Below are 26,443 nucleotides of genomic sequence, written 5' to 3'. Positions count from 1 at the left end.
TCCCTCTGCTGGAAAATACCTCCAAAGTTTTGGGGAACTACTCTCCTCCAGGCAGTTTGGTTAGGGCTGACTCTATCTCCTGGCTTCAGGGGCTACCTGAGGCCCAGGTTTTCAGGCCTACCAGTGAGTCAATCCCTGGATTTTTACTGAAAACATTGGGAAAGAACCATTTCAAATAAACCTGCCAAGTGTCTCAGCTCTGTGCAGCTTACTGTAGTTTTTACCCATCTGTCTGGATTTCAGTTTATCAGTAAAATGGATGGTTAGACCAACAAGTGATCTGTGGTTTCCTGGTTGCTCTGCCGCTTGTCTCAGAGAGTCAGGTATAGTGGAGTTGTCCTCTTGTCCAACAGAGGGCTACAAATGCTGCAGTTTGCTCTTTATTTTCAGACTCAAGTCAGCTAGAGGCATACAACAAAGCAGAGGACAGGAGGGGTGCAGCCCCAAGGGAAATGCATGTGGGGTGGGGATATGAAGCAGCTGGCTTCTCAGGCATAGGTGGTGACATACTGGGGCCCCATGTTCCCAAAATAAGAGCGTTCCCACTCACTCATGAGCTCGAAGTGCACAGGACGGCGACAGAAATTGCAGGCAGCCAGAGACACATCCTGGATGGGCAGCCCCACCTCAGTCCAGGCTGCCAGCAGCTTCTCTGAAGGTGGTGAGGGCAGAGGAGGTAAATAATTGGTTAGACTAGGTCTTCTTAATCCCTGTGTTACAGTACAGATGTCCTAAGATAATTGATCCTCTCAACCCTTTGAGATGTCTTGCAACCAGTTTACTCCATTGTGTGCTATGAATGTTACCATTTGTGTATGGTTGCTGTGATGTATAAGAAATTGGGAAGCACTCATTTGACAGAATTTGTAGCTGTATTAGCCTGGTCTGGACTACTCCCTAAGTACAGGACATTGTGGCCCAAGAAGTGAATCCATCTGCTTGGAAACGCCTAGCCTGGTGAGGAAGATGACACTGACAATAACTACACAGTGTTATTATTGTGACCTGAGAGCCTGGGGTGGGGGTTGTCCCTAGCGGGTGGGAACCCAGAGGAGAGAACCTGATCCCACTATCAGATATGCATCAGGTGTGTGCCAGAGTTCCATCTGTGCCTTTTTTTTAAATGTTCACTTCCTGGGTGATCTCGTCCAATCTCATGGCTTTAAACATCATCTTTATGTTGATGTTTCTGAAATTTTCATCTCCAGCCCAAACCTCTCTCCTGAATTCTAGACTTGTATATCCAGTTGCCGTTCTATATCTCTACCGGATGTCTAATAGGTATCTCTAACTTAACATGAGCACAGCTGAGCTACTGATTCCCTTACCCTCCACCAAGCTGACTTGACTCTGCTTTCAGCCTTATGCATCTCAGCTGATGGCAATTCCAATTGCTCAGTCCATAAATTTTAGAGCTATCCTTTATCTTTCTCTTCCTCTCCTACCACACATGCAATCTATCAGCAAATACCATTGGCTCCACCTTCAAAATCTGACCACTTCTCATCATCTCCAATGCTATCATGAGGTCTGAGCCACCATCGTCTTTTACCTGAAATATTATAGTAGCCCCTTAATGGATTTCCCTGCTTTCACTCTTTCTCCCTTTTAGTCTATTCTCAACATAGAAATTGGAGCAATTCTGTTAAAACCTGAGTCAAATATGTCACTCCTCTGCTCAAATCACTCAAAAGGCTCTTCATTTCAGAGTTAAAGCCAAAATCCTTCCAATGGCCTACAATATCCTATATAGTCTGGGCCCACATTGCCCCTTTGTCCTCAATTTTCTATCTCCCTCTTGCTTACACCACTCCACTAACATTTTCTTATTGTTTCTCAAATAGTACAAAAGGGATACTCCTGTGTTAGTGTTTTCCCTGCCTTAGGCCATTCCCTCTGCCTGGGATGCCCTTCCCTTAGGTATGTGTCCATCTAACTCCTTCACCTCCTTCATATCTCTGCTCAAGTGTCATCTCAATGATCTCTACCCTTAACACTCTATTTAATGCTACAACCCTCCTCCAATCTAGTCCCTGCCCACCCCGAGCACTTCCTATCACCCTTATCCTACTCAGTTTTTTTCATAATACTTAGAACTACCAGGCTATATTCACTTGACCCTTGTACAACATGAAGGTTAGTGGTACTGACCCCCACACAGTCAAAAATCCTCATATGACTTAACTCGCCCCAAACTTAATTACAGTCCCTCTTTATCCACAGGGGATTGGATCCAGGACCCCCCCCCAATAGATACCAAAATTCACAGATGCTCAAGTCCCTTACATAAAATGGCATAGAACAGTGCATACAGTCAGCCTTCCACATCTGCGGATTCCCAGCCACTAATCAAAAATACTGTTTTTGATCCACGGTTGATTGAATCCACTGATGCAAAACCTGGAGATATGGAGGGCTGACTGTATATTTATTGAAAAAAAATCCACGTATAAGTGGGCTTGCACAATTTTAACCTGTGTTGTTTAAGGGTCAAGTGTGATTTACTTATGTTTAAAGTGTTTTTTTTACTATCTCCTTCCACTAGAATGTGAGCTCCAGAAGGATAGGGATTTTGTGTCTGTTCTGTTTACTACTGAATTCCCTAGTACCTAGAACAGTGTCTAGCACACAGTATGCACTCAATAAATATTTGTTCAAAGAATGAATGAATGAATGAATGGATGGCTAATTAAGTGAAGAAGAGGAAAGAAAAGAAAGTAAGCCAGAGGAAAGTTTGAGGGAGGGCATGCCAATTAGAAGAGAGCATTATTAGCAAAGTCCCAGAGGTAAGAGAATAGAGCAAAATGAGGGAACTACAAGTCATTCAGTGTATCTGGAGAAATAAAATGAATGTGGGGGAGGAGGTGAGGGCATAGAGATCACCATGTTGAGGCATTGAATGCCATGCCAAGAAGTTCCGACTGTTCTACAGATCAGTGGTCTCTGATTTTTGGACTATACATTCTATCAGTACAAATGTTTTAACATGTACTTCCAATCTATGTATGTATAGTTATATATTCTAAACATGTATCATACTCAGTCTATATATTAAAGATCAAAAAACTCATTCAACTCAACACCAAAAAAACAACCCAATTAACAAATGGGCAGAGAACCTGAACAGTCATTTCTCCGAAGAGGACATACAGATGGCCAATAGACATGAAAAAATGCTCAACATCACTCATCATCAGAGGAATGCAAATAAAAACCACAATGAGATATTACCTCACACCTGTCAGAATGGCCATCATGAATAAATCAAGAAACAAGTGTTGACAAGGATGTGGAGAAAAGGGAACCCTTGTGCACTATTGGTGGGATTGCAGATTGGTGCAGCCACTATGGGAAACAATATGGAGGTTCTTTAAAAAATTAAAAACAGAACTACCTTATGACCCAGCAATTTTACTCCTGGTAGAATTCTACTCCTGGGTATTTATCCAAAGAAATCCAAAACACTAGTTCAAAAGACATGTGTACCCCTAAGTTCACTTCAATGCTATTTACAATAGCCAAGATACAGAAACAACCAAAATGTCCATCAATAGATGACTGGATAAAGAAGAGGTGATACATATATACAATGGAATATTACTCTGCTATAAAAAATAATGAAATCTTACCATTTGAAACAACATGGATGAACCTAGAGGTTATTTATGCTAAGTGAAATAAGTCAGACAGAGAAAGACAAATATCATGTGATCTCACTTATATGTGGAATCTAAAGAACAAAATAAATGGACAAACAGAAATAAACTCATAGATACAGAGAACAAACTGATGGTTACTAGATGGGAGGGGTGTTGGGGGGCTGGGTGAGAAAGGTGAAGGGATTAAGAAGTACAAATTGGTAGTTATAAGAGAGTCATTGAAGGTGTAAATTATAGTATGTGGAATATAGTCAATAATATTGTAAAAATTAGTGTTAGATGGGTACTAGACTTATTGGGGGGGGGATCATTTCATAATTTATATAAATGTCTAACGAATATGCTATACACCTGAAACTAATATAAAATAATATTGAATATCAACTGTAATTTAAAAAATAGTCACAGGGGTTTGAGGGGCTGGGTGAGAAAGGTGTAGGAATTAAGAAGTACAAATTGGTAGTTACAAAATAGCCACAGAGATGTAAAATACATTATGAGGACTATATTCAATAATATTGTAAAAACTATGGTGTCAGGTAGGTACTAGACTTATTGGGGGATCACTTCATAAATTATATAAATGTCTAAGCACTATGCTGTACACTTGAAGCTAATATAAAATAATAATGAATGTCATCTATATTTTAAAGAAATAGTCATGGGGATGTAAAGTACAGCATAGGGAATATAGTCAATAATATTGTAATAACTATGTACAGTGTCAGATGCTTAATAGTCTTATTGGGGTTGTCACTTTGTGAGGTATAAATGTTTAATCACTGTGTTGTTTGTACACCTCAAACTAATTTTTAAAAAGATCATTTTCAGTACCGTTTAATTTCCTATTTTTAAGATAAAAAGTAAACATAAAATTCTAGTAAATTCCCTCATCTTATGGATCATCTGTCATACCTCACTTTGGAGACCACTTCTCTAGTCTCGACAGTAAGGAAACATGAAGAGGTTTAAGCAAGGGAGCTATATGATCAGATTTTTTTTAAATCCCTCAGGTGGTCAGTATGGAGAAGGGATTAGAAGGAAGCAAGACAAAAGCAGAAAAATTAGGAAGAAATCACACTGATATGGATTGAAAAAGTCTCAGTGGAGAAAACAAATTTGAGAGATTGTAGAGGATATTTGCAAGATGTCAGGATGGGTTGGCTGTAGGTTTGAAGGACTGGTAGAGTCACTGTGGATACCTCTCATGTTTCTTTCCTACAAAAGCTCAGCATAAATGGACACTCAGTGAACTAAGGGTACTGAGAGCTCTATAATTGAAGCCCAGAGCAACTGAGAGGACTGAGCTAAAGGTACAGAAGTCTGGATCATCAGCTGAGAGAGGTAGTACACCAAGTGGTTTTGACCAAGGAGGTAGAGACGGCCTCCCCAGTTCAAATCTAGTAGCTGTGTGAACTTGGACCAGTTATTATATATTTTTGCATCATTTTCCACATATGTAAATTGGAAATGCTAAAAATAACATCTCTACCTTATGAGAATTAGATGAGTTAATACATGAAAGTTTTTAGAATGGTGTATGGTACATAAGTGCTTAATAAATGTTGACTAGCATTATTTGATTTTTTTCAATGAATAAATGAATGAATGGTACCTATCTATCTTGTTTTCCTTGAAGTCTTATACCGTCTATGCTCCAGACAAGCAGTGATTGTTGCCCTCTGTTTTCCTATCTCTAGGTCCTTGCTGATGGAATTCCCTTATTTTGGAATGTCCTTACACCATACCAAATGCACTTCAAGGTGCCTCACAAGGACTTCCTCACCCATAAAGCCTCCCTAATTTCACTCTTCCTACCCTCTCTAGCCATGAATGACTAGAGCAATGGAGCTCATCACACTGGACCAGTACCATCCATGTCTATGTGTGTCTCCTCTGCTAGACCATCAACTGCCTACACATCTTTCACCCAACAGACCTGGAATAAGCACCTGCTCTATGCTAGGCCCTGTGCTAAAAATTGCACCCAACAGGAATCCAGTAAACTTTAGGTGAATTGGCTAAACTGCCATCTTTTAGGATAAAACCCAAGCTAGTCAGTTAGCTCTACAAGTCTCCCAATCCAGTCCCTGTTTTGTGTTGTCTTTGTAGACTCATAGGTTGACACTCCCCTCCCCCACTCCATTGTTACTATCTTACATTCCTGTAACACCTGCTATTGTTCTTGCCATATCCTAGGCTGCTACTCATCCTCCTCCTTGCCTTTCTTCATGTCCTTCTCTCTGCTAGGATACCCCATCCACACCCTCTTTCTTCTCTTAGTCCAATACCATTCACTTTGAAAGACTCAGCTCTCAGCTCAGGTGTTACTTCCACTGGGAAGCCTGTCTTGAATCTCATAGGTTGGGTCAGGCCCCTCCTCTCTGCTCCCACAACTCCCCGATGCACTGTCTTTGTTGAACTTTGATCACCCCTTGAATTCATTGTTTGTGTTTTCTATGGCCTCCTCAATCAAACTAGAGCCCTACAAGTCTAGGGACTGTTTCTCATTCATTTATGATCCTAGTATAGGGTCTGGCACACAACAGATGTTCCAGAAATTTATTGTATTTTTAAACTAAATGGCATCCATTCTCTCAACTAATTCAGATCCTGGGGCCGAAAAGAGGGAGAGTGCTGTAGGCTTGAGGACTTACCCACAAAATCTTCCATCATCTGAGGGCTGTGGTGGGGGGAGGGTGCCAGGCGCAGTAGCTCCTCACCCCGGGGGACAGTTGGATAGTTGATGGCCTGCACGTAGATGCTATGCTTGGAAAGCAGGAGATCACAGAGCTTGCTGTTCAGTGCTGCATCACCAACCTGGGCTCAGGAGAAAAGCTTGTCAGTATCTGCTACCCTGGCCCAATTATCACTAGCTTCATTAAGCAGGTGGAGGAAACCAGATTAGGGACCACTGAATTTTGGAACATGTTTTTTTTCATAAGGGGCTTAGTCAGTGGCAACTCCAGAATATCTATCAAGGAGTTGCTCAGAGGCAGTAATCAAATTTTAAGGGGGTGGGGTGGGGGTGGTGCTAGGGACCATGTCTTGAAGCTGTTTGCAGAGCAAGCATGCTACTTTTACTTAACTAGTATGTTAATTTGCAGGTGGTTCTGGATAAGAAGATAAATCCATCAAGCTACCTCTGGGGTGCTATCACAGAGTTAATTAAAAAAAATAGATTATTTACAAAATCAGTCTTTCAAGGGAATGTTGGGTTAGCCCAAGGAGCAGTGACTATTTCTTTCTCATCCATAAAACAGTCACAGAAAAGTATCCTCCCCACACCCTGAGTTACTGACACACACAAATAGATGTTATTTAAGAAAGAAGTAGCAGTTCATTTTTAAAGATAGTAAACACTCAAACATAGCTGGGAGTCCAAAATAGCAGCTAGTCTTATGGTTTTTGATTTTGTATTTTCTGACTTCAGTTCTCAGTAAGAAATATGTTTCACACCATGATTGTACTATATTCATATATACATACATATGCAGGTAATCATACAAAGCTGAAATAAATTTCTCATAAAATGAAACCCTTACTATGTGTGATATTCTCCAACATTTTCTATTCTATTTCTTCTGTTTGTTAATGCGAGTCATGACCTACTAAAGTGACGTTGTAGCCCACTAGTGGTCTTGATACACAGTTTGAAAAACACTGAATTATAGGTCATGGATACTCAATATTGTGAGGGTCAGGACCATTTAATAAGCATGAAGTAATAGCTAATGCAAAAGAACAAAAACACTGGTTAATCCAGAAAGGCTGATAATATTTCAAAAAGGGTTAACGGGAAAGCAAAGAGTTGATGACAGGAGCAGGTGTCAGTTTGCTGGGTGTGGGAAGGCTCTCAGAAGAGATAGCAGGGGAGGGCAATGGGAAGGGTGGGGCTCTCACCCGGATGGGAATGATGTGGCTGGGGCAGGGGATAACAGGAAGGCCCCTGTCCATTAGTAGCTGGCGCATGTGCTTGACATTGCGCTGGTGGGCCCGCCTCAGGGCTTGGCCCTCCTCTCCCTTGAGCAGCTGCACAGATTCCAGGGCCCCAGAGAGCACCATGGGAGGCAGTGAAGTGGTGAAGATGAAGCCAGCAGCATAGGAGCGCACCATGTCCACCAAGTCACGGGTGCTGGCGATGTAGCCGCCCACACAGCCAAAGGCCTTGCCTGGAAACAGGGAGGAAGAAGATATGCACAGACCCCCATTATCAGTCCCCGGAGGAACAGGATCATGCCCCAGGTAACACAATGATGTGCACCAGAAGCTAGAGCTCCAGACTCACTTTCCAGGCCTCTCTGCTCATTTCCTCTCTGCTCTCTGCCTTGTCCATGACAAGGCAGACAGAGCTGATAATTCTGCTGCTTTGAGATAGGAATTTCAAGGCCTGCCATATGCAGTGACTAGATAGGCAGGAACTGAGAGGGGATCTTCAGCTGGTTAGGCCCAAAAGTGGAGCTAAGATGAAGATTGGGGCTGGAGTTGGAAAGGAGTTTAGGACTGGCTCAGCTCAGGGGTCTTCTAAAAAAAAAAAAAAAAAAAAAAAAAACCCAGGTTTTTCAGCAACTCTGCAGTGCAGAGGGAATGGAAGGAGGGAATCCAGGAGTTCCACAGCCTTGGGCTGTGAATTCTACCCAAATAGTTCCTGCAGCTTGGGGGATGGGGAAGAAAAGGGTCTTGCAGGGGCTTCCTTTCTGGATTGTACGTAAGGACAGTCCAAAGCACTCACTTACCAAGAGTTCCAGAGATGATGTCAATCTTGTGCATAATTCCATCACGCTCCCCAATCCCAGCACCCCGGGAACCATATAGTCCCACAGCATGAACCTCATCTACGAAGGTCAGAGCCCCATACTGGTGGGCTACATCACACAATTCCTCAAGGGGACAGATGGCACCTGAGCAAAACCAAGGAATAGAGGTAGGAGATCATAACCCTTCCCCAGCTCCATCTCCAGCATGGAATTTGTGACCCACAACTACTTTGGGACTATTCTAAACCTCTTTATATGTACTGACTGCCTTCACCTCACTCCCACGCAAGTGTGTTCTCTCTCTCTCTCTCTCCAGCCTGTGATCAAGGCTTGCCTCTCCATCTTTTTATTTTTACTTCATTATGACAATGTATATTCTCTTGTTTATGCCATTTTCTGGCCTCACTCTGCTTCCGTTGTTGTTTGTTTGTTTTTGTTGTTGTTTTCCTACAAGTCTGTGTATTTACATTTAGGGTTAGTGTACGTGATACCTTTGTTTAAATAAATTGAAAAAGTCATCTTTTGCTACAGGTTAATGCAGTCCTGCTTTCAGATCCCACTCATTCCCTGAGCCAGGTGCTGTTGTTCATTCTTCACTGGTCCTCCCTGTTTCTATCTTTTTGGCTTTCTGTCAGAACCATCTCTCTTTGTGGCCATTCCCGTCTTTGTTTCTATATCTCTATTTTTCTGTCTCTACCTTTGTTTTGCTTTCTCTCCTCCCCTTCCTTCCACTCTGTCTCTCTATCTCTCTCCCACCCCTCTTTCTCACTGTTTGTGTCCCTTTCTGTCTACCTCTCTGACTATCTCTCTGTTTCACACTTTCTTTCTCTGTACCTTTGTGTCTCTTTCTGAGTTTCTTTGTACCTCTGTCTCTGTCTTTTCTATGTCTCTGTGGGAGTGTATTTCTCATTTCTGTTAATGTTGTGACATGAGGTCACCTCCCCTCCCACAGGCTTAGTCTCAATGTGATATATCAATAATGTATTACAGAATTGTACACTTGAAACCTACGTAATTTTACTAATCATTGTCACCCCAGTAAATTTTAATTTTTTTAAAAAGAAAGTGAATTAGAAGTGATCTGTATGTTCCTCCCAATTTTCCATACAGAGTTACTATGTTCCATGTTATTCTAGATATCATCTATGCTGATAATTGTTTATAAGGCCTTTAAATGGCGGTGAATCTCATATGTAGATTTTTTGGCTGTTCTCCATATACAAGAACTCATACCTTCTCCATCCCTGGAAACTGCTGATATGCAAAGAGTTGGAATACAGAAGAAACTTCTTCAGGTGGAAACGGACTCCAGGCCAGGATTAAAGAATATGAGCAACATGAGGGGAGACAGCCAGAGGAGATGGAGCCCGAGACAAAGGGGACAATTTGATGGCTTAAGCATCATTTCAATGGGAGAAATTCCACCCTAGGATTGACAGTTTAGGCAGAGTTTCCATGGAAAAATAAGAAACTATTCATTTGCAAATGTAAGGAAGTAGAATGGTCCTAATATGGTTTCCACTAGAAAAATAATGAATTAGAGTAGTCTAGCTAGTAGAAATATAATCATGGGATATTTTTAATTTATTGCTAGTTATAGAAATGTGGGAGTGGCCATGACAATAACTTCTTCACATATATTAACTCATTTAATTCTCTCAGCTACTCTATTACTATCATCTCCAGTTTTTCAATTAAGGTAACTGAGACACAGAACAATTAAGAAACTTGCCCAAGCTAGTAAGTTGTCATGCTGGGATTTGAACATTGATAGTCTGGTTCCACAGCCATCACCATTACATGATGCTGATGGCATTTATGTTGGCTAAATCAGGGAATACCATGGACTCTCCTTTGTTTCATTTGGGAAAATGACAAATTGAAATGAGGTGAGGACCTGCTCCCTTTAATAAATCCAAAATGTGATGCCTAAAACACATGATTTCTGCTTGAGAGGGGCAGCAATAGAATGATTTGGGCATTGTTTCAGTTGGGGAAAAAAAGTGGTAGGCGGGTACAGGTCATTTATTTCTACTTAGATCATAATAAATGGAATGGCTTCTATCATCTCTAATTCTTACAACCAGATGTTTTACTTTGGGGAAAACAGGCTCAGAGAGTTAAAGAGTTACCCAAGGTCATAGAGCCAGTAAGTGCCAGAGGTAGGATTTGAACCCAGGTCTGTCTGACTTAACCTGTTTTGATTCCACTGCTTCATACTGGACCTTGAAAAAAACTCTCAGGCAATGGTTTGTAAATTTTCCATTGCAGAAAGCAGACACTGGGTCATTGATTTGCACATCATTTCACATGGAGGAGTGTTTTGTGAAGAAATTGGAATCATATGTCTTAGGGTGAAAAAACACTCACCAATTTACTGAGTCACCCAAGATAAATTGGGTGCTATTTCTGAACTTTAATTTCTTAACCTGTAAGATCAGTATAATAGCTGGCTCCATCCTTTGGCATTTGCTGGCCGTGTGATCTTGGGCAAGTTACTGCACTTGTTTGTGTATCAGTTTCCTCATGTAAATGACTACAAAAAATAATAGTACCTACCTTACTGAATTGTGAAGATTACATAAATTAATATATATAAAATACTAATATTTTTTCTTGGCACATAATAAGTACTCTGTAAATGTTCACTGTTATCATTGTCATCATGGTTTTCGTGAGACCAGTGTTGGTAAACATACACTCACACATATACATACCATCCATGGAGTGAACAGTCTCAAAGGCCACAATTTTGGGTGTCTCAGGGTTGGACTTTTTTAGAAGTTTCTTTAGGTGGTCAGGGTCATTGTGCCTGAAGACAAACTTGGCTGCTCCACTGTTGCGGATACCTTGGATCATTGAAGCATGGTTGCCCGCATCTGAGTAAATCTCACACCCTGAGGAATCAGATGCATAATTCTTAAGCTTCTGTCCCAGTATTCCCACTTCAACCTCAGGACTGATCTGGCAGGAGCAGATGGCCAACCCTTTCCTCCCTTTGAAGACCCTGCTCTGCTCCCCCTTCCTCTGGAAGCCTTTGTAACGCCTTTTCCTCCCTTGGATGAAATCCCCTGTCCTAAAATTCTGACCCCAACACCTTTCCCTCTAGTCATTTCTAACCCTGGTCTGGCCTCTACTATTTTGGGGTGGAGGAAATTTTAATTTCCCAGAAGCTCTAGAGTTTCCTGAAGACAGGGCCTAGGTTTCTTCTCCTAGACACATAAGACCAACCCTTGGAAAGGAGTTTATCCCAGAGAATGCTTGTTGATTTGGACTGATACTAGATTCTTCCTGGTGCAGATGAAATCCCACCCCCTCCAGGTAGCATCCCTCTACTTATATTTATAGGGTGGATACTTATCAGACTTTCACAGTTTGAATCATAAGCTCATGGCATGTCAGAGCTGGAAGGGCCATTAATGACCATGAAATCTAGCCCCTTTAAAGTATAAGTGAGGAAGCTAAGGTCCAGAGAAGGTGAGATCTTTCTCTAGGACCTGAGAAATGCAGGGCTTTTAACCAGGCAATGCTGGGAGGACAGGTGGAGGTGGGAAGTTGGTGGAGGGAGTTGATTCCTGGTCTCCCAAACTGCACTGACATCAAGTAACTGTGGCCTTTCGTTAAAGTAAGGGATCACTACTACCTGGAGAAATCAGGCATGACTTGGTGGTGGACCTGCCATGAAGGACAAGTAGACAAGGAGTTTCTTGAGAGTGGGAACCACATCTTTTTATCTTTCTGTCTCTGTCTCTGATACCCAGTATAAGGCTAAATACACAGTGGATGCTAAGTAAACATTTCTTGAATGAATGGATGAAGAAACATAACTGATTTATATGTGAGTGAATGAATATATTACCAAATAAAAGAATGAGAAGACGGGTGTCAAAAAGTGAGGCTGATGAGGTAGGTAGAGGCCAGATTATTTAGGACTTTAGAAGCCATGATAAAATTTTTGGATTTGGTCCTAAGGGCAATGGGGATATATTAAAGGGTTTTGGGCAGGGGAGTAACAAATATAGGTTTGCTTTTTAAAAATATCATTCTGCTCAATGGGAAGAATAGATTGCAAGAGGGTAAAGGTGAAATCAAGAAAATTATATTTGTTTGGGCTAGGATGTTGGTAGTGAAAATGGAAAGAAGTTGAATTATAATGGTTGAGGAAGGGGTACACCGAAGACATTTTCAAAGATGTTGGATTTAGTTGGGGTTATGTGTGAACTCAAGAAAAAGTTTCTGAGAAGCAATGGGGATGTTTACAGTGTGCTGAAGAATCAGCAGGAAGTGAGGAAGTAGAGAGCAAGGGTGGAGACTTCTCTCAAGCAGTTTTCTAGTTTAAGGAAGAAAGAGGGCAGTAACTAGAGGGTGATGAGGGAATTTTTTTTTTTGAGATGCAAGAGACTTAAACATGTTTAGAGAGAGAGAGGCTGAAGATACAGGAGGGAGCGAGGGAACTGATAGATCAAAGTTCCTGAGGAGGTAGAGAGGAATGGGACACAGAGCACCAGCAGCAGGATTAGTCAACAAGAAAAAGGACAGCTCTTCCACTGTGACAGGAGAGAAGGAATGAGGAGAGGACTTGTGGGATGTGCATGGGGTGAGCGTGAGGTAGAAGTGTAGAGGGCGGGAGGACAGTGGGCATTGGCAAAGCTGCCCTGGAGACTCGGAGACTTAACCATGAAATCAGGATTGCCAGAGAGCATAGAGGACCTGGTAGAGATTGGGAACCATAAATTTTTAAGCAATTATATAAGCCCAGGATTGACAGAGAAGGTGGAGAGTTATATTCATCCAGCGTTGGGGCTGTGGTGGAAGGACGACAGGCATATGAGTTGAGGACATTATTGGCTAGAGTGGGAGAGTGGGAAGGTAGGATCCAGTGTACAAGGGAAGGGATTAGCTTTAGGCGGAAGGAGAGGTGCACCTTCAATTGTAAAATGAAAGAATAAAAGCAATCAAATAAGTTTATAGGTTTGGCGGCTATAAGTTAAAGGAGTCTCTGGTGACTTCTGTTTTCTTTGTGATGTAACATGTGAGGTTATTTGCTAAGAAAGGTTTTAGAAGGGGGAAGAAAGTTTTATAAAGCAGACATGTGGACATAAAGTGACTGTTTATGAGTGTTAAGAGCCCAGTTGAGTTGGGAGGTGACAAATTTATGGTGTTACTCTTCTGTGAGGTTGGGCAATGTTCCTCAGTAGTGGGGCTTAAGCCTATGTGTAGAAGGGGGAAAAAGAGGGATATAGTCATCCAGTGTTGAGGATATGCAAGGTGGGAAGAAGGAAGGACAATGGGAGCAATTGAACTCAGAATAGAGGAAAGGAGTGAGGGAGAAAGTGAGACTGGATGCTGTAGTGCAGGATACCAGCCCTGAACAAAGCTCAGTCCCCAGGCTTACCTGGCAAGATCTTGGCCAAGGTGAAGAGAGTAGAGTCATTGGCCACAAAGCAGGAAGAGAAGAGCAGGGCTGAGTCCTTCTGGTGTAGCTCAGCCAGCTCCTGCTCCAGCTCCACATGAAACTTACTGGTACCTGAGATGTTGCGGGTGCCACCAGCTCCAGCTCCATGATGCTGCAGGGTCTCCCTAGCCAGGAAAAAACAGAGGGGAGACAGAAGAAGAAACCCTTGTCAGACACTGAGGAATTTGGTAGGTTTCTCTTCTTTGATTGGGGTCAATGCTGACTTAGTGATCCTGTGTGAGCTGTGTCCTATATGACCAAGGAGAGGGCAGGATGGGGATGGTGGAGAGCAATGGACCCTCCTTCTCAGGCTGAGGCACTCAGGGATGGAGAGAGAAGCCAGGTTGAGCTTGAGCAGCTTGGAAGACTTTCTAGAGGAGGTTACATACCATCTCTGGCAATACTCATTCTGCAGCCAAAGTAGGAGCTCATGGAGAGTGGACTTGCTTGGTTTCCCATCCTCTCCTCCATAGCACTGGTCACCCAACAAACATGGTTTGTTGACTGACTTAGTTCATATCTGCAGATTAAATATGCTGGAGGACCTTGTACAAAAGAGGTGGTGGGTAGAACCCAGGTTTCCACTACCAGCTCTGCCTTTTCCTTCCATGTGTGGCTTTGGCTTATTCTCTGGATGTGTCCCCACAGCTCATGGCCCAGACCCTACTACTCACTGTATAGCTTGCAAGACCCGAGGGTGCCGGCTCATGCCCAGGTAGTCATTACTGCACCAGACAGACACATCCTTTGAGGCTACAGATGCCTCAGAGAAGTGTTGGGCAAAGGGGAACGCATCAGCCCAGCGGTTCACAGTCTTGAACACACGGTAGGTGTGGTCCTGTTTCTTCTCCATGATCTTGTCCCTAAAAAACTTGTCATAACCAAAGACGTGGTTTCCTGCAGGAGTAGAGATGAGGATGAAAATAATTCATTTTAAATCACTTCCTGGCTAGTCCCTATTTTATTCACGCTGTTAATTTTGCATTCTCCAATTCTCTTTCCACTTATTTATATTTGATCACTCATTAACTTGTTGGGCCACATTAACTCTCCACTACATTCCACTATCCCTTTGTTTACTCACTCACTCATTCACTCAGGCTTTCCCCCCCCCCCCCCCCCCGACATGGCCTCATCTTTTTTCCTGAGGTTAGTATGGAAGTCTTCTTACTGGAATCACTACTTCCTGTTTCAGTGGCAAGAGTATCTAGTAACCATTCCTAGTTATGTGACCTTGAGCAAGTCATGAATCCTCTCTCTTAGTTTTAATTTCCTCGTCTGTCAAATGAGGCTAATAATACCTTCCTTGCAGAATTATGAGTATCTAATGACATTCAGAATGTTATACACCCAAACTAATGTCTGTCACATAGTAGTATGATTACAACAATAGTAATAGTAGTAGTGGTAATAATAATAACAACTAGTATTTAATTATATTATTACTTCAACATTTAATGGGTGCCTATTACATGTAATGCCCTCTCTTGTGAACTTTATAGGTATTATTTTATTTTCACAACCACTCTATGTGGAAAGTTCTATTGGTATCTTCATTCTACAGACAAAGAAATTGAGGCATAGTGAGGTTAGATAACTTGACTAAGGTCATGAAGCAAGTAAGTGGCTGTAAAGTAAGTGGCTTAGAGTTCACCTCTTTGACCACTGCCACTACAAAATGGAGCAACCCTATTTTCAGGATAAATTGGAAAAACATATGCCAAAAGGCTTGTTAAACTCCGGAACTCGAGACAGAAATCATGATTGTTGCAGATGGCAACTTATGAGGTAGGGGTGTAAATTGATAACATCTTTGCTGCAGAGATATTTGGAAATACGTATCAACAGTTTTTAAAATGCACATACTGAAAAACCTAGAGAAATTCCACAGCATATTTAACAGAAAAATTATTGGTATCCAGAATTTATTTTTCTAAACTGAAAAATTACTATGAAAAAATTTCAACTCAGCAGAAAAGTGGGCAAAGGATATAAACAGAGAATTAAATAAATGTAGAAAAAGATGCTTAATCAGGGAAAATCAAAATGTAAAAACAAATTTTCACCCATCAAATTGATAAAAATTTAAAAGTTTGATAATATCAAGTGCTGGAGAGGTTATGAGAATATGGATACTCTCTTTGATAACTGGTACATCACTTTGGAGGGCTAACTGGCAATATTTATTAATATTGAAGATATACACACCCTTACACCCTGAGAATTTCCATCTCTTAGTGTCTATACTAGAGAAATATTTACCTATGTGCATGAGGAGGTACATTCAATGATTTTTGTTGCACCACTGTTTGTAATAGGAAAAATTGGATGTAACCCAACAGAGGAATAGACAAATAATCCCAAGTATATTCACACTAAGTCTAAGATAATACTATATATTATATTGGGGTACATTTATATGTATGTAAAACCAACATACAAACAAACTGGAAGAACACACACACAAAATTGGAAACAATAACCTGAAATATAGGTGCTTTATTTTTTTTATTTTTTTTTTAAATTTATTTTTAATTTATTGGGGTGACAATTGTCAGCAAAATTACATAGATTTCAGGTGTGCAATTCTGTATCACATCATCCATAAATCACATTGTGTGTTCACCACCCATAGTCAGCTCCCCTTCCATCTCCATACATTTGATCCCCCTCACCCTCATCCCCCACCCCCCAACCCCCTTACCCTCTGGTAACCACCAAATTACGTTCCCCAGATTAATTTTCAAGCCCATGGCCATCCTATGGTCACCGATATTAGCTGAATGATATTGCATCCATGTTACAGAACACACTTCAACCATTAATAATTATTATGCAGCTCTATGTTTAGAGACATGAAATAATGCCCATGACATATTGTTAAGTGAAAAAGCAAAATAACAAACTCTGGGTACAATAAGATCACATTCCTAATAAAAACGTGTGGAGGAGAGTGTAGGGTTTGTGTGTGTGTGTGTGTGTGTGTGTGTGTGTGTGTGTGTGTGTGTGTGTTTAGTCATAAGGAAATATCTGGAAGAAAATATAATAAAAAGTTAATGGTGGACGGTGGAAATCTGATTGATTAAAATTTCTCTCTATACTTTCCTATATCTGTTGGAAATTTTACAATGAATCATATTCATTTTATACTAGGAAAATAACAGAGGGTAAGGGGGGAAGGGGGTGGTAGGTGAGGGTAAAGGGGATCAAATATATGGTGATGGAAAGAGAACTGACTCCGGGTGGTGAACACACAATGGGATTTATAGATGATGTAATACCGAATTGTACACCTGAAATCTATGTAACTTTACTAACAATTGTCATCCCAATAGACTTGAATTAAAAGAAAAAAGAAAATAAAACAAATTCCGTTATAAAAATGAATATAAACAGACGCAAAAGAGGGAAAAGACTCTCTAGCTCTCTATGAAGGATGAGAGTTTCTGAGGGAAGCATGGAGAAAACATAATAGGAATAAACCTAATATTAAATAAGGCCTTATAACAAGCTAGAAACACATTTATAAATTAATTTTATTTCCTCCCGTTAAGACAGGTATTAAAATCCCGCTGAAGGGAAGTGACTTATTTGCGAAACCACACAGATCCAGCAAGTGCCATTATTAAAATTCAAACTCAAACTCCATTTGGTTTCAAAGTGCCATTTCCTCTACTTTGTCAGAAGCCCTTTCAGCACAACTTCCATATTCTCAACACCCTTTATTTCCACCTGAGCAAACTCACCAGTCATGTTGTGCTGAATCAGGTGTGTGACCTTCTCTGAAATTTGCTCTGGCTCCTGGGGACTGGAGAATGGCTTCCTCAGGCTGGTTGAGGCCAGGGAGCTGGGCAGGTCTGAGAGGGAATATGGGATTCATTGGCCGTGAAGGGGTGGGGGGGAGAAAGTATGTGTAGTCATCTTTAAACTCAACGCAACACATGATAATTCACGTTTATGGAGTAGGGATGCCTTCTGCGGAGAGAAAAAAGTGTTCTGCAAAGTGAGCCCCTATTCATCTCCCCAAGCAGAGACTCCTATGTCAGGAAACCTTCCACAAAGTGAATAATATTTCTCTCCACTAGGACTTTCCCTTGGGTGAGGAAACTAGGACATCCATCCTGGTCTTGCACTTAGGTGGTAGATGTAGGGCAGTGTACCTACCTTATTGTTCTTTCCTGAATGTTATTAAAATTCAGTTTTGAAATTTTACCCTTAATCATATCCCAAAAGGGCCTATGAAAGATGTAAACCATGTGGCCATCTATCAAGTGTGATTATCTTGAGTGGTCTGCATCATTTGTGTTGACCTGGGCTCCATACCCTTGTATAGGATGTACCTGCTTCCAACAATTATTCTTTCATGCAAATTTAGATTGTCATAGAATGGTATGCTTAAAAGTGAGAGCCTAGCCTTTTGGGATCCATTTAACCCCTTGGGAGAGAAGAGGCAGAACTCTAGAGGGATCATTTTAGACTAATGGCTAAAAGTTACAGGCACCTGTGCATATATGTGTGTTGGGGAGGATGCATTTCACTGCACAGTCTAAGCTATTGCATACCATGGTTCCCCTGGAAAGACTCGACTTCCCATAATGGGATGTGTACTAGGTGCCTTTGGATTAGCTTAGCTCAGGACTGTAGTGAAGTGAATTCAAGCATTAAGAGCAGAGGTTGTATGAGATGGAACTTGACTCCAACCTGTCTTGAAAGTCTTCACATCCTCCTGGACTTCTGGGGCCGCCTTCTGCACAATCTTGCTTGTCCCATCCTGGAGTTCTGACAGCATGAAGGGACAGTGGCTCTTGGCCCAAGATGGAGAGTCTATGCAAAGGTAAGAGAGTAAGTAACAGTGCATTTCTAAATATGTTCAGTTTAACAATTATTACTGAGACCTACGGTATCCCAAAGCTCCATCTCAAGCTATGGTAGAGACACAGAGATAGATGAGTCCCTGTGTTAGCAGAGCTCCTAAACTGGTGGGAAGGGCACACATTGAAGACAGATTATAAACAGTGGTGGGATGGGAGGGAGCGCATAGACTATGAAAATCTAGAAGAGGGAGGGCACATGACCCAGAATTGGAATTGGACAGGCTTGAGGTCTAGGCAGGCTTCACAGAAGAGATGATGCCCAAGTTAAGTGTCTCATGAGAAATATGAGATACTCTGGCAAAGGGTATGGGAAAGGGTCATTTGAAAGGAGCAAAAGCACAGAAACTTGAGACAATAGAGTTGATCCAGACAGTTTTAAGTAGTTTCATAATGGCTGGAATATATATAGTGTGAGGCACATGAGAGTGAGGCTATTTTTAGAGATACTGGCAGAATCCCAGGTGTATTTTTAGGCCAGCTCATTCTGCCTTGACACTTTTCACATGAACCCCCCCACACACACACACACACAATTATTAGGCAATGATGACTAGTATGACTTGGAAACTTGTCCCCAGGACTCAGACATTCTCATCATTTGCCAGCAGCTGCATCTTACCTCCTCCAGCCTTGGTTGCCTTAAGGTGGATTTGAGAACAGTTTGGTCCTTGGGTGGCCAGGATGGGACAGCGTCCAACACCAAACAGGAACTGGTGAGTCTTAATCACCTTGCTCAGGAGGCCTATGGGGCCTCGGGCAAGCACTGGGCAGCACTGTAGCAACATGGCTGCTGCCACCATCTTGAGCCCGAAGTCCTGTAGAAGACGTGGAAGATGAGATTCCATCATGAAAGCCTAGCCAAAAGGCAAGTGTCATTTCTGTGTTTGATCCTTTGCCTTTAGCTTCCCACCCAATGCTTGCTGCCCTCCCCAGAGATGCTCTGATTGTCCTTCCAGGGTAAGAACTTACCTAATGTTAAAATGTACCAATAGGACATCAGAGAGGAAGGAATAGGAAACTATTAGATGAAAGGGTGAAAGAGTTTCAACTGGAGCTCAGAAAACCTGAATTCTGATTCAGACTGCCACTGACCTCCTCTATGATAGTGAAGATCATTGAAGTATGATTATGTGTGCCAAAATGGGAATTGACAACCCACCAACCCTTTAATCAACACTTAAGAACAATAAGTTTTTAAAGACTATTGGCCTCAGCCAAGTGAAAATTCAGCCTGATAATGCAGACAGATGCCATTGCTCAGGGATCCTGAGGTTCAGCCCAGAGTTTTTCCTGAGCAGGCCCAGACAGAGAGGGAGGAGTTTGAGGCCACAGGCACCAGCTTAAGTAGATTAAGGAAAAAGGTGAAAGGGCAAGCCCTAGACCCTACAGACCTTGTGCCACCAGACTGGTACTTTGGATTTGCTCCTGGCTTATGGAAAACTACAGGAAGGAGGTGAAAGCAAGACCCAAGGGGTCTAGGAAACAAGTCTATGGGTGAATGAAAGAGGTGGAGGTTAACAGAGAATAGAAAGTAACAGTGAGAAGATCATAAAAAGAAACCAAACATGCATAAATATTTGTTGAATTTGGGAGTAAATTAATGAATGAACAGGGACTCAAATGGAGGAAAGAGAAGAAGAATAGTAGGGGAGGAGTCAGAAGAAAAGAAAAATTAGAAAAGATAAAATAAAGGAAATGAGAGAGAACAAAGGTGCAGTGGTAGCAGTGGAGTTAGAAGTACAGAGGGAAATGGGACAGAGTGAAGGGATAAGAACAAGGAGAAGAGGACTGATCCAGAAAAACAGGACAAAAAGATGGTGGAAAATATAGAAGGGTATGGAAAGAGACTGAGATGAGAGAGAGAGAGAATAGAGGGAGAGAGTATGTGGGAGGGAGGTTGAGGGGAGGGGATGAAGAGAGAGAGAGAAAGAGAGAGAGAGAGAGAGAGAGAGAGAGAGAGAGAGAGAGAGAGAGAGAGAGAGAGAGAGAGAGAGAGCAGAAATAGAGTCAGAGACAGACAGGACACAAAAAGGACATGAGGAGAGATCAAGAGGCATAGAAGAATATATAAAGACTCAGAAAACTGAGAGCAGGAGAAGAGAGAATCTAGCAGGGGCAGAGAGGCAGAGAGTCAGTCAGTCACAAAGATAAAGAAGAAATGCTGCCAGATATAGTGGGGGTGGGGGAGAGCAACAAAGAAGAGTTAGGTAATGAGGAGCTGGGCCTTGTTGAGGGAGATGAGAGAGAGACTGAGTGACAGAGAGAGGGAGTGAGACAAAATCATAGGCTAGAGACAGAGAAGTGACTAAGGTGGTTTGGGGTTGCAATGAGGGAGGGCTGAGTGATACACAGAGAATGACAACTAGAAAGAGCAAGAGGGAGAAACAGATTAAAAGAAAAAGGAAACTGGATATCCAGCATTAGAGGATCAAGAGACAAGATATGGGACAGGACAATGTGAGAGATACGAAGGAATGTAGGAAGACTAAGGCCCCGGCATCGCCAGTAGAGCTACTGAGTAGAATCTAAGCACCTCTAGTGCTATTAGATATAAGGTCTTATGTTGCGAGGGACAAATGAACAGGAGGATCTCATGGCCCCTTCCTCATATGGCAACTTCCTTCACCTCTTACAGAGCAACACCCCTCCCTTCCAGACCTCACAGAGCAAGCATCCTCCCCCTAACTCACAAAGCAACCTCTTCTCCTTTTTCTATCCTAGAGCATCCTCCTTCCAACTCTCCCAGGCTATCATAGGAGCATAGGTTAGTATATGGGGCAGGGTGTGTGGGCCCTAAAATTGGAAAAGGCCAAGGAGTGTTTAAAGGACTAAATGAAACTCATCATGTTAAGCTTTTAGGACAGTGCCTAACACATAGTAAGTTTTCAATAAATGCTAGCTTTTTAAATTACAGTTCCAGCTCCCCAACTCCCTGTTGGACATTCTTGAAAAGTCACTTCCCCTCTCTGGATCTCAGCTTTCATCATCTGTCAAATGTAAGGAATTAATGCCTACCTCATATGGTAGGTAATGAATTGGGTCCAATGCCTACCTTGTATCTGGAAATATCAGTTTCCCTTCCCCTGCCTGCCTGGGGCTGAGCCTGCAGACCACAGATAAAGCTCCCAGAGTTTATCTCCATTGGGGTTTGACCACTCCCCAGATGAGACCAGGGTGTGGGAGAGAAGAGTAGCTCCTTTCTAGAATCACGTCTGAGCATCTGGCTGTGGCTGACTCCGGCTATTGGTGGTAAGGAGGAGTGGATAGCCCAGGGAGATGCAGGCAAGACAGATGGCCAGGTTCCAGGCTCCTGTAAACTCCTTTTTCCAATATCAACAACGACAGTAATAACAACAACATTGGGGTATGTAATGGTAAGGAAAGTCCCCAAGATTAGGAGCAAAGTCCAGTCCTACTTTGGAATGATGGTGAATTAAGGCTTACTCCCCGCCCCCTCATATAAAAATGGAAGAAGTACAATACACTCATCTTCTCTAAGGGGTTTTGGCCATGATATTCTCAGGGACCTAGAAAACTACAGACTGCTTCTTGGAATTTGTTGAACTATCAAGTACTTTCAAGCTTCAGTTCCACTTTCTCTGTTCTGATACTCTTTTCCTGGAATTTGCCCTGCCTCACTCTGCCTTTCTATCTTTATGACCCATAATCTTATAGTCTAGTTACCTTGGGCTCTGTTTACATTCCATCCCACTACCTATCATGAAAATTGGAGTGAGTAAGATTGAATAAAAGAAGTATTTTAGGCAATTTAATGTATTAAGAGCACAGTCTCTGGAGCCAGACCACTTGGGTTTGAATCCTGGCTCTACCACCTACTAGCTCTGAGACCTTAGAAAAGTCATGCCTCTGCTCTATGTCTTATATCTGTAAAATATAGATAATAACAAAGGTAATCTATTTCACAGGGGTGTTGTGAAGATTCAGTAAGATAATCTACATAAAGTATATACAAGAGTGCCTATCCCACAGCAAATACTGAAAAAGTGTTAGCTATTTTTTTTCTACATTTTCAATGTAGCAAAAGTGAAGGTACATCCAAGGGAGGTTATATCATGAATATATCAGATCAGGTCTCAAAAATTGATTCTTGTCTCAATCCCGATTCTTGTCCTTATCCTGTTACAATTTACTATGTGAATTTGGGCTCTGTACTTTCTCTCCCTGAGCCTCAGTTTCTCCATAGACACTGGAGTAGATTACGGCATAGATTCCATCAGATTCTAGTATTCAGACATTCACAGAATACTCACTGTTCCAGACCTTGTTGGAAATGCTTCACATGTTTTGACTTATTTAACCCTCGTGACAACCCTGTAAGGTAGACACTAATACCAACTTTATTTTAAAGATGAGGAAACTGGGGCCCCAAAAGATTAAGTAATCTGTCCAGGTCACAGGGCTAGTAAGTAAGAGAACCAGGATTTGAACCTAGGGAATCTGGTTTCAGAGCCTATGAACTTAACCACTGTGGATCTATGATTCAAATATTACTACATATTTTCTTGACTGAAAGCCTGACTTCAGAGGTTAATCCCCTCTGCTACAGTGACAGGCCCCTTTCTAGGACATTTGATTTTCAACTGTGACCAATGCCTTTACCAAAGGAACAGATCTCTAACTGAGGTAGAATTTCAGGCACTGGTAAACATTCATTCTTTTATTATTTATTTATTTATTTATTTATTTATTTATTTATTCATTCATTCATTCATTCATTCATTCATTCATTCATTCATTCATTCATTCCACCACTTAACAACTTATGTACCCACTGTGTGGAAATCCTTGCCATGGTCTTCTTAAAACAATGCTTTCACTCCAAGAGATCATGGTGAAGTTTTGGGCCAAATGATAGATCATTACTAGAAGGTTTTCCCTGCACCTTAAAATCCTCTCATGTCCGCAGCCAATCTGTAGTCCTAGAGATCGAGGAGACAACCACAACTCTATCCCAAAAGAGACAGAAACCACTCTGCAGCATTCCTTGCCCCCAATCTCCCATTTGTGGCCTGCTTTGTAAAAATCATTTAGGTCTGGAAGGGAAGTGGTCACTTCATTTCAGGAGTTGGAAGCATCAGGCTTTATTTCCCTTCCTAGCACACTCTCTCCATCACAGAAAAATCATAGAGAATTTTAGATACCTGAAAGCAGAGAATGAGAAATTCTCAGAAACCAAAATTTTAAAAGACCACAAAATCAAAATTAGAAGACAATCTAATGTGGAAATCATATCAAGACCCTTTTTCAGAGAGTCATTAACTCACAATGAATTAGGGTGAGGATACAAATCTATTGACTTTCAGCTTAGGGCCCTTTCAGTGACACAACATTCCTTTCACCTTTTCCCCTTACTTCTGCTAATTATTCATCTCAATTCCTTCAAATCTCTCCCTACCCAATTCATCATGCCCATGATTTCCACATTCCCTCAGTTTTTCTCTCCCTACCTCTGGCCCCCTAGGCTCTGACTTATTGAGCTCTGCTGTCAGCTGAGAGAGAAAGAGTCAAAGTAAGCAAGGAATGGAGAATTGCTGGAAGAAATATCAAGACATCTTCCTGGGAAACAGAGGAAGAGAGGAAGAGAAAGAGAGAAAGACAGAGGCTGCGAGATACAGAGTAGAAAAAAGAGACAGAAAGGAAGAGAGAGAGATTTAGAGAAAAGATACAGACAGAACTCAGATGAAGGAAAAATAAGAGAAAGCTAGAGTATCAGAGATGAAGTGAAGTGAGTGATCTTGAAAACTAACAAAGGAGAGGAAACAGGAAAAAACAAAGGAAAGCTGAAAACAGGGAAAGGCAAGAAAAGACATGGGGGAAAACAAAGAAAACGACAGAGACAGATTCTAAGAAACAAAGTCAGATGTAGCCAGACCAGAGAGTCAGCATGTGCAGCCTTGAGGTGGACCAGCAGACCAAAAAGAGGGCACCAGGCTGAAAGAGATTCTTACCTGTTGCCCTGCACTGAGGACGAACGAAGGACGGGTGGGTGCTGTGGATCAGGACCTGGCATTTATCCCTTCATCCTTGGCTCAGCTCCACCCACCCCGCCTTCTGCTGGCCTGACTCCCCACTGGCCCCAGAGGTATCTTAGGCTAGAGATAAAACCCAGTGTAGTCCCCTCTTACCTCCCCCCTCACCCAGCACTGGCTCTCTCCTCTCTATTTTCTTTCTCTTCTCCCTTAGGAGTAGTAAAATTAACTTGCTGGGCTTTGGAATCAAACCATCCATATATATACCTAGGGCACCTTGAAGAAAACCACCTCTCTGGCCCTCAGTTTCCTCAATTATAAAAGGAGGGCAATAAAACTCAGAAGCAACTGTAGCACAAATGGGAAGGGCTCTCTAACAGTCAGTTTCCATAGGTGATATCTAGGTCGTTGTAATGCTTTAATAGCATCATGCACAGAAAACACTAGGCATAGTGCCTAGTCCAAAGAAATAACAGCTAATGTTGATTGAGGGCTCACTATGTACCAGACTCTCTGTTAAGTGCTTTACATGGATTAATTTAGCCTATCCTAATAAGGACCTTATGAGATAGGTATTATTATCCCCATATTACAGATGAAGAAACTGAGGCCCAGGGAAGCGAATTAATGTTTCCCCAAAAATAAGACCTAGCTGGACAATCAGCTCTAATGAGTCTTTTGGAACCAAAATCAATATAAGACCCTGTCTTATTTTACTATAATATCATATCATATCATATCATACCATATCATACTGGGTCTTATATTAATTTTTGCTCCAAAAGATGCATTAGAGCTGATTGTCTGGCTAGGTCTTATTTTCGGGGAAACATGGTAAGTACAGAGCCTAACTATGAACACAGGCAGTCTGGTTCCAAATCCACTCTTTAAACACTACTCTCCCTTTTAGAATATACAGTTTAAAATTTTGAAGTTCTTTTCTATTACCCTCTACTTATCTCTTTCTAATTTTTCCTCTCCTCACTGTCTTCTTCCCTTCTCAATCCTAGCACAACAGGGCTATGTCATAACTAGGCCATTTTATCTGTGGAGCAGATTATCATCATTAACATTATATTTACATAAATGGGATCATTCTCTACATATTGATTTTCAATTCCATTTTTTTCATTTGACCATGTGCCACATAGGTCTTTCCATATAAATTCTTTCTGTTTAGTGGAGTTATAATATTCCAGAATCTGAATGTTACCATAATTTATTTAAACACTCTCTTACTGATGGAAATTTAGATTACTTCCAGGGATTTCTCCCCTCCGTTATGAATAATGTTACAATAAACATCTTTGGGAATACATGAAAATATATTTTACAAGGTAGAATCCTAAAAAAAATAGAATCCTTGTGTGTTCTCAAATGGTCTATAGACATTTAAAATCTTGATACTGTCAATTTGCCCTATACATATGTTATACATCCCCACCAATGGTGCGTAAGAGTGTGTGTGTGCCTGTTCTATCACAAACTCGCCAACACCATTTGTTTTTATTAATTTTTAAAATCTTTGTTAATCTGATAGGCATTAGGAGTGGTATCTCAGTGTTGCTTTGATTTGCTTTTCTTTGATTATTAACAAGATTGCTCAATTTTTTCATGTTTCTTAGTCATTTGCCTATTTCCTCTTGTGAATTGCCCAATCTAGTTCTTTGCCCGTTTGGGGGAAGGGTTGCCAGTAAAGAGTAGTGGG

The 26,443-nt window shown here is 41.5% G+C and overlaps 1 protein-coding gene across 1 annotated transcript; it reads right to left on the bottom strand.

The window, feature by feature from the left end:
• Nucleotides 1–367: 367 nt before the first annotated feature.
• Nucleotides 368–24,832, bottom strand: ALAS2 (5'-aminolevulinate synthase 2). Its single transcript, XM_033118861.1, has 11 exons — nt 24,715–24,832; nt 19,365–19,560; nt 18,573–18,695; nt 17,618–17,728; nt 14,546–14,768; nt 13,812–13,996; nt 11,134–11,313; nt 8,396–8,560; nt 7,563–7,831; nt 6,317–6,479; nt 368–652 (listed from the first exon to the last, which is right to left on the bottom strand). The coding sequence occupies exons 2-11, from the start codon at nt 19,543–19,545 to the stop codon at nt 489–491; spliced, it is 1,764 nt and encodes a 587-aa protein (XP_032974752.1). The 5' UTR covers nt 19,546–19,560; nt 24,715–24,832; the 3' UTR covers nt 368–488.
• Nucleotides 24,833–26,443: the final 1,611 nt, after the last annotated feature.

The sequence above is a fragment of the Rhinolophus ferrumequinum genome, chromosome X (genome assembly GCF_004115265.2).
Source record: "Rhinolophus ferrumequinum isolate MPI-CBG mRhiFer1 chromosome X, mRhiFer1_v1.p, whole genome shotgun sequence".
Classification (NCBI taxonomy): domain Eukaryota; kingdom Metazoa; phylum Chordata; class Mammalia; order Chiroptera; family Rhinolophidae; genus Rhinolophus; species Rhinolophus ferrumequinum.
The sequence above is the reverse complement of the archived record's forward strand: the minus strand, read 5'-3'. Positions and strand labels throughout refer to the sequence as shown.

Bases quoted from the DNA above. Each gene is read 5' to 3' on its own strand.
- ALAS2 (XM_033118861.1), bottom strand. From the start codon at position 19,545: ATGGTGGCAGCAGCCATGTTGCTACAGTGCTGCCCAGTGCTTGCCCGA. The intron at 18,696-19,364 runs GTAAGATGCAGC...ACCTTTGCATAG, and splicing joins GGCAACCAAGGCTGGAGGAG to ACTCTCCATCTTGGGCCAAG. The intron at 653-6,316 runs GTAAGTCCTCAA...CACCACCTTCAG, and splicing joins GATGATGGAAGATTTTGTGG to AGAAGCTGCTGGCAGCCTGG.